Source organism: Sceloporus occidentalis, unplaced genomic scaffold (assembly GCF_023333645.1).
Source record: "Sceloporus occidentalis isolate IW3139 unplaced genomic scaffold, rSceOcc1.0.p SCAF_4, whole genome shotgun sequence".
Classification (NCBI taxonomy): Eukaryota; Metazoa; Chordata; class Lepidosauria; order Squamata; family Phrynosomatidae; genus Sceloporus; species Sceloporus occidentalis.
The window spans coordinates 183,433,140-183,446,398 of NW_028316984.1; the positions used below are offsets into that span (position 1 = coordinate 183,433,140).

General features: G+C 39.9%; 1 protein-coding gene across 2 annotated transcripts in view; it reads left to right on the top strand.

Annotated features, from left to right (window-relative positions):
* WDR25 (WD repeat domain 25) overlaps positions 1-13,259 on the top strand; it is a 99,260-nt gene that overhangs the window by 67,686 nt on the left and 18,315 nt on the right. For both annotated transcript variants that reach the window (XM_089522535.1, XM_089522533.1), the window contains exon 4: positions 11,267-11,397. In XM_089522535.1, the coding sequence (XP_089378661.1) occupies positions 11,267-11,397 (131 nt within the window). The remainder of the gene's footprint in view (positions 1-11,266; positions 11,398-13,259) is intronic.

The window sequence follows — 13,259 nt, forward strand, 5'->3', positions numbered from 1 at the left end:
CTGGGGTGCACCTAAGCTGTCTGTATGGCAAAGTGTGGCTGTGCCACATCTTTGTTTTGCTGATAATGGAAACCATAGCATTATTCCAGAACAGCAGTTTCATTGCTATAGATTAGCTTTTCTGATCCTTAATCTTCAATTTATTACTCTCAGTCACTGAAGACTATAGAAACTATTTGCATGAATTTTCCATATTTTCAGATTCACTTGCAAGACAATTAGGCATTTTGTTTCACAGTGCTGCTACATATGAATAACTGTGGAAAATATAGATGCAGGACAACATGTAAGGGAAGGGTTTGTTTGTTTGTTTTTAAACCCAGCAGCCCTCCTCCTACCACAGTTTGGTGTTGGTCTGGCTACTTCATCTTATCTGTTTCATCCGATCTGCTACTCTTGCTCTTTGAGGTACTACTTTCCATTGTAATTCTCTGTTCATAGTCTTCTAGCCCACAGTCTATGCCTGCCAGTTTTCCAGTTTATGACTTGCTAGAGGGGAGGAGAATTCTGTATTCTGCATCACTATCATATTTTTCATCAGTTCTGCAGACAGAGGGTAACTGTTTGCTGTATCATTTCCTGTGTTTCATTTATGAATCAGTTTACACATGTAAGTTCCAAAGAATATAAGTAGACAAAAAAAATCCTGTTTTGTACAGTGTGCCAAACATATGTCTGTAAGATGTCCACAATAGGCCTATCTCCAGCTATTGTTCCTCAGAAGTTAGTATTCAGAGACATGCTGCCATTAAACCTGGGAGAAGCATATAGTCATCATAATGAGAAGCCACTGAGAGCCTTATACTTCATGAGTTAATCTCCTTATTAGAAGTACTTGTCTGTGACAACTGGCTCTGTGGGTTGTGCAAATTATATTCTCCCTGTCCATGATGAATCTAGAAATGGAGTCCTAGGCTTAGCAGCAAATTTGCTTGAAGATTTAAGAGCAGCTAGAGCTTGATGAGGTTGGATGATAGATCGGAGGAAAGAGCAGAATTGTTTTCTGTCAGCTTGAAGGTGGAAAGGTCATAAGTGTATATGCCTGCTACCCAATAAATTTTGAATAGGGTCAGCAGAGTCATGTTGGGTAGGTGGCTTCGTTCCATACTTTAACAACATAGGTACTAGCCTGTTATTGCTGGCTAAAGACACATACCTCATTAAATAGGTTTAAAAAAATAAACAGGTGACAGTTACATCTCCACGGCCCTAAAAATAGTTGGCTATCTGTATGGCCACATTCTCTGGAAAACATATTCAAGGGTGGCCATGTTGGCCATGCAGCAAAATACAACAAAATCAAAAATCCACAAAATAGTGATACCTTTACTGGGCCAGCTAAAATGCAAACAATACATCATACAAGCTTTCAGTACTTCACTGGCTTTTGCATCAGGTAATGATGAAGAAGCCAGTGAAGTTTCAAAAGCTTTCATGATGTAATTTGTGCATTTTAGTTGTCCCAGTAGATGTATCGCTGTTTTGTGGATCTTAAGTTTCTCTGTAAAAATAATTCCTGTTTTGTAAAAGTAAATGAAATAGGCACTTTTAATTACTTTTTAAAAAGTTGCTGGCCTGTAGTACTGCGGTTACTTTCTATCATAGAATCACAGAGTTGGAAGAGACCTCAAGGGCCCTCAAATTCAATCCCCTGACATGTAGGAATACACAGTCGAAGTACCCCAACCAGATGGCCATCCAGCCTCTGTTTAAAAACCTCTAAAGAAGGAGACTCCACCACACTCTGAGACAGCATATTCCACTGTTGAACAGGTCTGACTGTCAGGAAGTTCTTCCTAATGTTGAGGTGGAATTCCTGCAGCTTGAATCCATTGCTCTGTGTCCTAGTCTTTGGAGCAGCAGAAAGCCAGCTTGCACCATCTTCAATATGGCACCCTTTCAAATATTTGAAAATGGCTGGCTAGCATGTCACCTCTTAACCTTCTCTAGGCTAAATATACCCAGCTCCCCAAATCACTCCTCATAGAACATGGTTTCCGACCTTCCACCATTTTGGTGGCCCTTCTCTAGACACACTCCAACTTGTCAACTTCCTTTTTGAATTGTGGTGCCCAGAACTGAGTGCAGTATTCCAGGTGAGGTTTGACCAAAGCAAATAGAGAGGTACTATTACTTTCCTTGATCTAGATACTATATTTCTGTTGATGCAACCTAGAATTGCATTAGCTTTTTTTAGCTGCCACATCACACTGTTGACTTATGTTCAATTAGCTGCCTACTAGAACGCCTAGATCAACCCTCTTGTCTTTCCTTGCTACAACAGCATGAGGCACTGTTGTGATGTAAAGCATAAAACAGAACTCTGACCATGTGCTGTTCCTTTCCCACCACTGACTGCACTGAGTAAATCTCCTTGTAGTCATAAAAGAATCTGAAAAGTTTGTTACACCATAAAAGGAGTAAAATTATTCCTTGTTAAGTTACAATCATAACATTATACTTTTATTATTTGAACAAGGAACTAATTTCTGTGCCTGTAACTAGTTACGATCAAGCTTTTAACAGTTGCCTCTTTGCCCCTAAAACATGTCAATGCTCACCATAGGAAGGCAGCTACATGGAGTTGTTGAAATGCACTAAAGTGTTAATGGTCCCTGATAACCATGTGTACTGGCAGGGGAGCAAATGCAATGCCCTTCAAGTCTCGACTATCACGATAAGAAACACTGAAACACAATGTATTCCAAATAAATAGAATGTATTGGCTTGCCCTTTAACTTTCAAACTTGCTTCGAATATTCATAAATGGGATGATTAAAGGATGGATGTTTATCTCAGTCCATGGTTATATACACTGTGTTTTCATAGAAAACACGAGTGGAGCAGTAATTTTAGGCTATTATTACAAAACGAAAAGATGCAGCCTTTGTGAATTCTTATTTATCTACTTGTGGATTCTTCAGGCATATTAAGTAATGTGGTTAAGGAATACATGGGAAACACTGGCTCAAGAAATAGCCATGAATTAGGAAATGCTTCCCATCTCATCCCTGCCCCCCAGCATATATTAGGGAGAAAACAAGGTTTTCTTCTGCACAACACAAACTCATTATATGTATTATTCATCAAAACACATAAAGCAAATGAAAATTGTGAAAACACATTTGGCTTCACACCTTGGAGTGAACTGTTTATTATCATCATTAATTTGATAAGTATAATGGCAGTGAACAGAAGATAAAATTCAAATCCTTGTAGTTGAATTTCCTGTGGCATTAATTTAAGGCTCTAGAAGGGTTGTTTACAAAGACGATTGGTATTAAGCCACAGGATTCTGTGAAGATTACCACATACAATTAAATTTAGAAAAGAGTGTATCCATGGGAACCAAAAGTGCCTTACTTGAGAGGATATGCAAATCTTTATTTGCTTTAAGAGTAAAATTCAGTGTCCTTCCTGCACTGCTTTCTAAGTCAGCAACAAAATATATTTTAATCTTTGGAGATTTGTTAATCAGTGTTGTGCATGTCTTACCATTTTCTTAAAGCCTGAACAGCTGGGACAAAGAACACCAGTGGTTTCATTTTAATCAGACAGTGTCTGTTGTGGGAGACATCCTACATCTCCCTCCAGTGGTGTGCATTATGTTATTTGCATAATTCACCTAAGAGTCTTCTCAAATATGCAGTATTCACCTGAACTGCATTAACACAGCAGGTGGCAGACAAAACGATTGTCTTATATTACACTTGTGCCATTCCAATTCTGTGGACTTTGGTTGAAAGATGAGTGGAAATTCCTACAATGCTTAAGAGCTGATCATCAGTTAATAGCCGTCTCTCCCCACTGCTGTGTCAAGAAGATCTCTTTCTAAGCCTGTACGTAGAGAGATCTTGTAGTTCCTTTGTGACACAGCTATATCTTTTCTTTCTAAGCCTATTCTTCTCAGCAGACTTGTCTTTGACACTCTTGGTTCTTTTATTTTTCTGCATTTTACTTGTTGGACATCTCTTGCAATGCCCTTTCCTGCTTCTGTTTGTCTTTGCTTTTATTGTTGTTGTCCTTGAGTTGTCCCCGCCCTATGGATGAGACATCTCCAAGACCCTCTATCCTCCACTGCCCTGGTCCTGCAGCCTCAGTCCCATAGCCACCTTGATTGAATCAATCCATCTGGCATCTGGTCTGCCTCTTTCTATAGCCTTCTACCTTTCTTAGCATTAATGTCTTTTTTTTAAATGAGCCATACTTTCACATGATGTGGCCAAATTTCATCATTTAGGCTTCCAGGGATAGTTCTGGGTTGATCTATTCTAGGACCAATTTGTCCTTTCGGTCACTGACAATATCTTCAACAGTCTCTCCAACATGAGTTGATTTTCTTCCTGTCCACTTCCTTTATTTTCCAGCTCTCACATCTGTACATGGTGATGGGTAATACAATGGCTTGGATGATTCTAACGTTAGTGTTCAGTTGTATATCTTTACACTTCAGGATCTTGTCTAATTATTTAGCTGTCCTTCCCATTCCTAGTCTTCTTCTGATTTCATGAGTGCAGGCTTCATTCTGGTCAATATTTGATCCAAGGTATGGGAAATCTTAGACTATTTTTATTTCCTCTCTGCTACTAATAATCTATCTACTTTTCCTGCAGTGTGGGAGGTAATCCTTCATGGTGGGTCTTGCTTCTTCCATTTGGAGGCAGCACGGCTGTGATGCCGTAATGGTGGCGCCCATGTAGAAAGGGCGCCACCATTACAATCTACTAGGGTTGCGGGGCATCTGGAAAGGACACCCCGTGGCAACCCTAGTATGTGTGCAGGCCGGCGCAAAGCGCCGGTCTGTACAGCGCCATTGATGGTCAGGCTTTGCTCCTGAGCTCTACTGGTAGATTTTGCTTACAGTGTGCCAGGCAGTGGGTTCTTGGGGGATGGGGGTGAGTCAGGAGGTGAGCAGTGGTTATTATGGGCAGCTCACAAGATGGGTGATTGTGTGGATAAAAATGAACATGAACATTTTGTGTGCCAAAACCAAAACAGGTCTAATACTGAGTTGACAGTGCAGCAAGCACTTCTAGAGCAGTGGCCCCCAAACTTTTTAGGCTACTGCCTTTTTGGCTTAATGCCCTTTCTTCTTGGGCGACAACCCTAATGCCCCAATGCCTATTTCATATTAACAACCAGCCAGCTACACCCAACTGGCCACCACCTTCTTCTCCTCCTCAGCCTCTCATGTATGAAGACAGAAGCAGCTGTGGCTCAGGCCTGCTCCTCCATCTTGCCTGTGGCAGCCTTATAAAAAGAAGGCCTGCTGTTCCCAGGATGACTGGGTGCAAAGGGAGCAGTGCCCAAGCAGCCAGTCAAGCAGTGACTGGGGAGCTGGCCACCCTGAGAGCAGCCACCAAGCAGCTGACTGCATAGTGACTGAAAAGCTTCTCACCCATACCAGCCTTGAATCAAAGGCCAACATGGATGGGAAGCTTCTTGATTGCTGCTTGGCTGTCTGCTCAATGGCTGCAATCAAAGTGACTTGGGTGCAAAGGGAGAAACTACTCCCCAGTGAGGAAGGACTTCTCACTGTCCTTATGCTCTTCCACTTATACTGGGTAGGTTGGCTGACATTTGAAAGAAGACCTTCCTCAGAAGTGTATGGTTACTGAACATGCAGGTTCTCATATTCTGGATGCTGTAGTTGTCCAAAAGGGAATGTTTCTGAGTTCTGTAATATAATGTTACATTATTAATATCTCACTGCATCCCCATATTCTTTTAGATCAGGAATGGGCAAATTTATGACCTTCCTGCTGCTGTTGGATTTCAACTATCATTGGTCCACATTCATTGGCTACAATGGTTAGATCTGATGAGAGCATTTGGAGGGCCACAGACTGCTCACCACTGTTCTAGACTAATGGCTTTCTGTAGCAATAGCAATAGCAAGTACATTTCTGTACCACTTATCAGTGCACTTAAACACTCCCTAAGCAGTTTACAAAGTGTAAGCTAATTGCCCCCAACAAGCTGACTACTGGTTTTAGTGACCTTGGAAGGATGCAAGCCTGAGTTGAGCTTGAGCCCCTGGTCTGGTATTGAACTCGCAACTTATGGTTTGTGAGTGAGTGGCTGCAGTACAGGCATTTAACCACTGCACCATCAGGGCTCCTCTGTAAGAAGAAATTCCCCAGGGGACCTTGTTGTACAGTGGATAGTGGTGGGGAAAGCACTTCCTTCTATGATTCTATGAGGCAACAGTGTGATGCGGCAGCACATCAAGGGAAGTAGTAATGTCATTCTGTTCTGTTTGGTGAGAACTCACCTGGAGTAGTGTGTCCAGTTTTGGACACCACAGTTCAAGAAGGATGCTGACAAGCTAGAACATGTCCAGAGAAGGGCAACCAAGATGATTAAAGGTCTAGAAACCAAGCCTTATAAGGAATGATTTAGGGAGTTGAGTGTGTTCAGCCTGGAGAAGACAAGACTGAGAGGTGACATGATAGCTCTGTTTAAACCTCTGAAGAGCTGTCATGTAGAAGATAGGGCAAATTTATTTTCTGCTGCCCCAGAGGGTAAAGCACAAACTAATGGATTCAATTAAAAGAAAAGAGATTCTACATAAACATTGGGAAGAACATCTTTACAGTATCAATGGTTTGATTGTGGAATAGACAGCCTCAGATGGCCGTGGAATGTAGTTGGCAGAGGGTTGGATGAGATGGCCCTTGTGGACCCTTCCAAATCTAAGATGCTATTGTTCTATTGCAACACTATGCCTTTTCACACAAAGAACCCTAATAACCTCATTGAGGTTAGGGTATTCCATCTCCATTTCCATTCCTTATGTGGAAAGTTGTGGCACAACTATAAGCCACCTCTGGATTTGCTGTCACAGGAAGAATAAATGCACTCTGGATTTTACTGGTGTTTCTTCTTCAGTTGCTCCAAGTTGAATAGGTGTGCTGTTGATGCTGAACTAGGGAAAGATCCTATTCAACTCAGAGCAGGAAGACAGGAGGTAAAATCCAGACCAGATTCAGTGCCACCGTAGTGGCCTCACCTGGGGACAACTGACATTGGGAGGAAAATTTTCAAATTGTTTCCATATATTTGGTTCTAGTTTCCATATAACAAGTATTTTTGACATAATTTCCCATCCATCTCATATTAAATCTTTGGCACATTTCATTGGCTTCAGCTCAACATATGTATGTTTTAGCTTCCCAGGGACAGACCAGTGATAGAGTTCATGAATACTATGCTTCTCTCACTGATTTCAGGTTCACAAATGCAGATATTTTGTACCAGGTTTACAAATTCACAATAGTCAATATCCCTCTTTTTTCTCTCCCAATCACAAAGTCCAATTTCTTTCATTTCACTCTTTCCACATTTATCTGTATCTATTGGTAAAATATGTTTTATATCTCTGACGTCTCTTGCAAATTCTCTATGGCCTAAGCATAGTGTTTATACTTACTCTGCTGTAGCCTCCTTGGCAGTTGCTTTGGAAGCAGGCCAGGTTTTAATATGTTGACCATAATTTCCTTTAGGAACAGAACAACAATTGAGAGTGTTGTAATACTTCATTTAATCTTAGAATGGATCTGTCTGTTCTTGTTTTGTTTTTAAAAATTTGGTATCTTAATTTTCAATTCAAAATGGATTCTCAGAGAAGTTTATGAGATTATATATCTTACTAAAACCAATGTACTTGTAAAATAGTAACCAAGCCTTTTAAATATGCCCACAAATGCTAGTGGCCTGCAAAATATTTTACTAGCCTTCTGAGGTGTGACACAGAAAATGGCCAGTAGTAGAGATGGTGCTGCTGATTATTGTATCGGTGGCTTTGTCTTTTGGCAGTAGAAGCCAGCTGGTTTTCTTACGTATGTGTGTGTGTGTGTTTGTACAGGGGGAGGAGGTTGAAGTATTTCTCCCACAAGCAACCATAAAGGTGGGCCCCTAGGATTGCAGCACCTTCTCTTTTTCCCTTGTTCCCTCTCCATTTCCAATTTATCTTCCATGTTAATCTTTCAATGCAGAGATGTGCATGTGAACGCTTTGCAAACACTAATATATCACTTCAAAAGATGTGCACACTGCGAAATGCTGGTCAGTCTGACCACAAAAGTGAGGGAGGTCTGGGGGAAAACAAAGTTTGAGGTGTAGGAACAGTTAAGGAGGTGGTGGTGGTGGTAGAGGAGGAGAAGAAAGAGGAAGAGGAGGAGCAGGAGTTGTGAATGAGGTGTAGTTGCCTCAGCCTAAGGCTGGAGACATGAAGGGTTTGTGTTGGTGGTGTCACTGTTTGAAGAGAGAGTTTGGAAGAAAAGGTTGGCACCCCACCCCTCTGTCATATTAGGTCCTTATTTTAGATGGCCTATCTTTCCATGGAAAGGAGGGGAGTGAGAAAAGGGTAAAGGCTGGCTGCTTTCTCTTTTCTGCTCTTCCTTTGTCTCACCTCAGTCTCCATAGATTTGCCTGGTACTAAAAGCATTCATCTCCTTTCCTTGGATTCCAGTGAGCTCCTAGATCTGCCACACAGGGACTTTGTCCTTGCCTTCAAAGTCCTCCCATGGCTTTGCTACCCTTACCCTTTCACCCTTTTATATTAATAAATTCTTACCCATACGTTTTATTCCTCCAGTTTCACCACCTTCCACCAACCCTAAAAAAAATTCATCCCTTTCTGTTTTATTGCTTCTTATCCTTGGAAGTGACCCACAGAACATTTGTACAATGCCATCTCCCTTCAAATGCCTTCTCAAATCCATCTTTTAAAGGAAACTTTTTAGGAGTTCTCATATCCTAACTCAGCCTGCAACTAAGCCTAACCAAGTGTAACAAAATTGCATATTGCTTCCCTGTTGCCTCCTCTGCTGTTTCCCTTGTGCTCTGTACTGCACCAGGCACACTGATGGTTTTATATACATAAATATTATCATTAGTTTCACAGTTTACCATGTATAACCAAGTAATCCAGTGGAGTTTTAGATTCTATCCAAGAACCTAAGAATCATTTTGGTATCAATGAATAATGTGACACATCCCAAGCAGTATCATTTTTTTAAATTGTGCTATTGTGGTTGTTAATGTATATTTCTATTTGTATTTAAAATGTCCAGATGTGACAATGGTTTGCTAAAGTAAAAAATTGGTTCCTGTTGAAGGCCAGGAAGTCTAGGCTTGAAAACAGAACGTTCAAGGACAAATGGCCAAGACAAAATGTAAACATGACATGACATGTTTGTTGTTTGTACTGTGATTGGTTCCTATGTGGGAAGAGGCTGGACTACATTATGGGAATGTGTTCCTGATGAGAGAACAAAGGACTGTTCAAGTGGTTGGGGTTTTTTTGTTGAGCATGGACTCTGAAAGAGAACGATGTGATATACAGTACTTGTAGCTGTTGGTTTTGTAAATAGCAACTAAGACAATAAAACCCTCATTGAGTGAAGTCTGCTGAAGTCTGTTTCTTTAATTAAGCAGCTGTTTCATTAGGCATTGTTCTAGAAAGCTTTTCCTGTGTTGGAGTATGCTTTGATCCTGAGTTCCAGAGAAGACTGCATCTGATCCAGTTGGTACCAGTTTGGGGCTATGAGGACAAGAGACATCACCCATAACAAAGATTTTTCTAACAGTGGTCCTATCTAAAACATTAATTCAGATGTTTTGTCTATTTGGAAATATTCCCATAGCCCCTATTGTTACTGGAACCACAATTGTCTTTTCCCCCCAGAGGCAATGAATCTCACTTTGTAGATCTTGATATTTCATTATCTTTCCCCTCTCTTTGTCTTCAGTTCTGCTATCCTCTGCAGTTACCATACCTATAACCCAAGCTTTCTTTTTCTTACAGTTATTCCTGGCATGTTATGTTTTAAGTGTTTGTTAGCTTAAATGTTAAGGTCCCTTAGAATGTTTACATCACCATTTTCAACAACTTTTTCAGTCTTATGTTCCCACTGGTTCTTTGTAGATGGTAAATTAATTTTTATTTTTATGTTTTACATAGAAAAATATATTAAAACATATTGGTCAGAATTCACTGACATTGTTACATATGTGTATCCTAGAGTTATACATTTGTGACTGGTTTATATTCGTGATGACTGGTTCATACTTACTGCTTTAAGAAAGGAACCACATGTAGGAACCAGGAATGGTCCCAATCCTCAATCACTGGGAAGCAGCCACTGAGAGCAACAGAAGTCTGTTCCTCTGTTGATCAGGAAGCAGCTGACACCTTTTGTGTGAATAACCACCTGTGTGAAGGGAATTGCAAAAAGGCCCCTGCTTCTGCTTGCCGGAAAGGAGATTGCTTAGAAGAGGGGATGGGAACATCGGTCAGCTGCTTCCCAATAAGCAGGGAACAGACCTCTGTGGATTGCAGCAGTTGCTGCCTGGTAAGTAGACATTGTGGGGGTGGGCCAGGAGAAACTACTTAGCTACATAACCATGGTGCTTATATAGCTGATAGAGAATGATGGACATTATTATAATATTATTATTATACATGATAGATTGAATCTATGATCTGTTATTGAGTCTATTATTTAATTATTTTAATTCAGATACATAGCTGTGTTAGTCTGGAATATCAGTATGCGAGGTGCTGCAAGATCCCTTTACATACCTATTTATTTTAAGTTAAGATATTTTAAATTATTTCTGTATTGCCTCCTAGCCCAGAAGGGCTCCCAAGGTGATGAAAAAATAAAAACCAATAAAAACATGACAAAGATTAAAACATTTTAAAAACACATTAAAATATTCCTTTTAAAACTTCTTAAAAAAAGCCTAAAACAATCCTGGAATCCAGTTTTGAAAGAGTTAAAACAGCTGGTTCAAACACTGAATGCCATGTGAAACAGCAGTGTTTTTGCTGGTTGCTGGAAGCTCAAAAGGCAGCCTAACTACCTTGGGTAGGGAGTTCCACAGTTGAGTGCTGCTACAGAAAAAGTCCTAGTATGTGTACCTACTAGTCTAACTTTATAAGATGTTGGAATATCTAAAATGCATACCTGACACCAGTCTAAGGGTCTGCTACATTTTGCACTAGCTGCACCTTCCAAACATGTTTCAATGGCAATCCTTTGAAATCTCTGCATTATTACTACTACTGTTACTGACATACCAGTGGGTATGCTTCCTGTGTATTATATAAGAGAGAAGTCAATTTGATTTATATGTAGGCTCCTAAATGATCTTTGTCATACCTATATTTTGTTAAGCTTTCAGTATGGTAATAAAACTTGTAAAAGTATAAATCCTCCCCAGACTGGTAATTTTCATTCCTCTCTTCTGTCATTAGGAGCACAGCTTTTTACCAGTAGGAATGACTTTCGGATCAGCACCCTGAAGATTCACCCTCTCGATCCAAATGTTTTTATTTGTGGAGGATTCAGTCCAGAAGTTAAAGCCTGGGATATGAGGTCTTCCAAGGTAAATTGAAAGCAGAAGCAAAATTACTTGTACTGTATTTGCTTGATAAGCATCCTAGGAAGGGAGAAGCCATGTAGGCAGGTAGGTAATGATGCCGTTTGGAGAGGATAATTGGCATTTTCTGTTGAAGCAGCATGGAAACATGATTTTGTCAATCATTCTTGCCCTGTTTTTAAAAAGTAAACAGTCAGCTACAATTCCTTATGAGTTGTGTTTAAAATAAAAGGGGAATGAAGAAGAAGAGAGTATGAGCATGCTCAAAAATTTTACGATGCATTTAATTTTCAGTCTCTACTGCTGAGCAAAAATCTGGAAATTGTCATAAGCTGTTAAAATTAATTCACACCAATCAAGATTGGCTTTTTAAGTAGAGAATCATCTGGCACAATTATAATCATGTTTGTGAGGTTTTCAGAACTGTTTTGTTTTTCCTGCCTTGCAGATCTGATGGTTCTTTATGAAAATCTCACCTTGCTTACCTGGGAACAGACTTTGTTGAACATAAAGGGACTTACTTCCTAATAAACATTCATAGTATCACACTATTTGATGATAGTTCCCATTGCTGCCCAGTCACAAAACATACAGTGTCCAAATCTCAGAAAATACCACGAGAAGCACATTCCTGGCAGCAAAGAACTTAATTTGTAGTTAACTTCATCAGCAACTTTAAAATAAGTGATAAATACAAATCAATTGCAGTTTTGTTTGGAAAAGTTAACTAATTAAGTGATAATAGTAATTTTTCACTGTGGTGCAAGACAATGATCAGGTTTACATGAGAGCAGGCTAATACTATTAGATTATTGCCATGTGAGGCAGTGATGTAGGTTAATTTAAGTGATGTCAGGTGTTTTTAATACTGAAATTCTAGACCCTTAGACAAGCTGTGATCATATGTAGCACCTTTAAAACTAACTGAAAGAGATAAGCTTGAGTCTACTTCCTAACATGCATGGGGTGTAGTCATATGCATACATATTCTGACATTTGCTCCCTTATGTGAATAAAGACAAGAGAGCAACCTAAAACTGGACACAATTCTGTTTAATAACACAATTTGCAGATAATTAGACCGTAAATCACCGGACTGGAAGCCATGGAATTTAGGCCCCTGTTTTTCACCTGGAATTGGAGAGGCTGTCGTCATCACATTTGGTTTGGAGTTTCAGGATATGACATAAAAAACAAACTTTAAATGGATCTGAGCATACATGGTGAATAAGACTAGTAGAGAGTTAATTTGATGCTGGGGGACTTCAGTGAAAAGATGGTCACAATTAGTTCAGGAGAAAATTAGTATTGCTTCTGTTAGTTGTAGTTCTGAGAAACCTGCAAGGAGGAAAACCGTGGAAAAGGAAGAATGCTCCATTCACCACCCATGTTCCTCTTTTGCGGTTAAAAGCCTCTCAGCCAGCCTCATTCTTTGTGAACGGGGCAGATAATTTATTGAAAATAATTTTGTCCAGACTGTTGAGGTGAAACCTCCTTAAGGCAGTTTACAAGGTAAAATTGTAAAGTGCATGTTTATGTCTTTCTATCTGTATAAACCAACAGCATAAAACATTTAAAATGACAGAAGCAATAAAAGTTATTAATGAAAAATGAGTTCCCATTCCCTTAAGAACAGATTGGAACATCCAGGCCTTCAACACTTGTTAGTAAAACAGTCAAAGAGGGACTCCAGACACATAGAGCACTCTCTGAAAAGGCCCTTTCTCTCCACCCGCTAGTCATCTTAGCAGATATTTAAACATAGAGATTTGATGATACCTTGCATACTTTAGTCATAAAAGACCTAAAATGCTATGCTGCAGTGTACTGTAACGTAAATGATCACTTAGATTATGAAGGTGCAACAT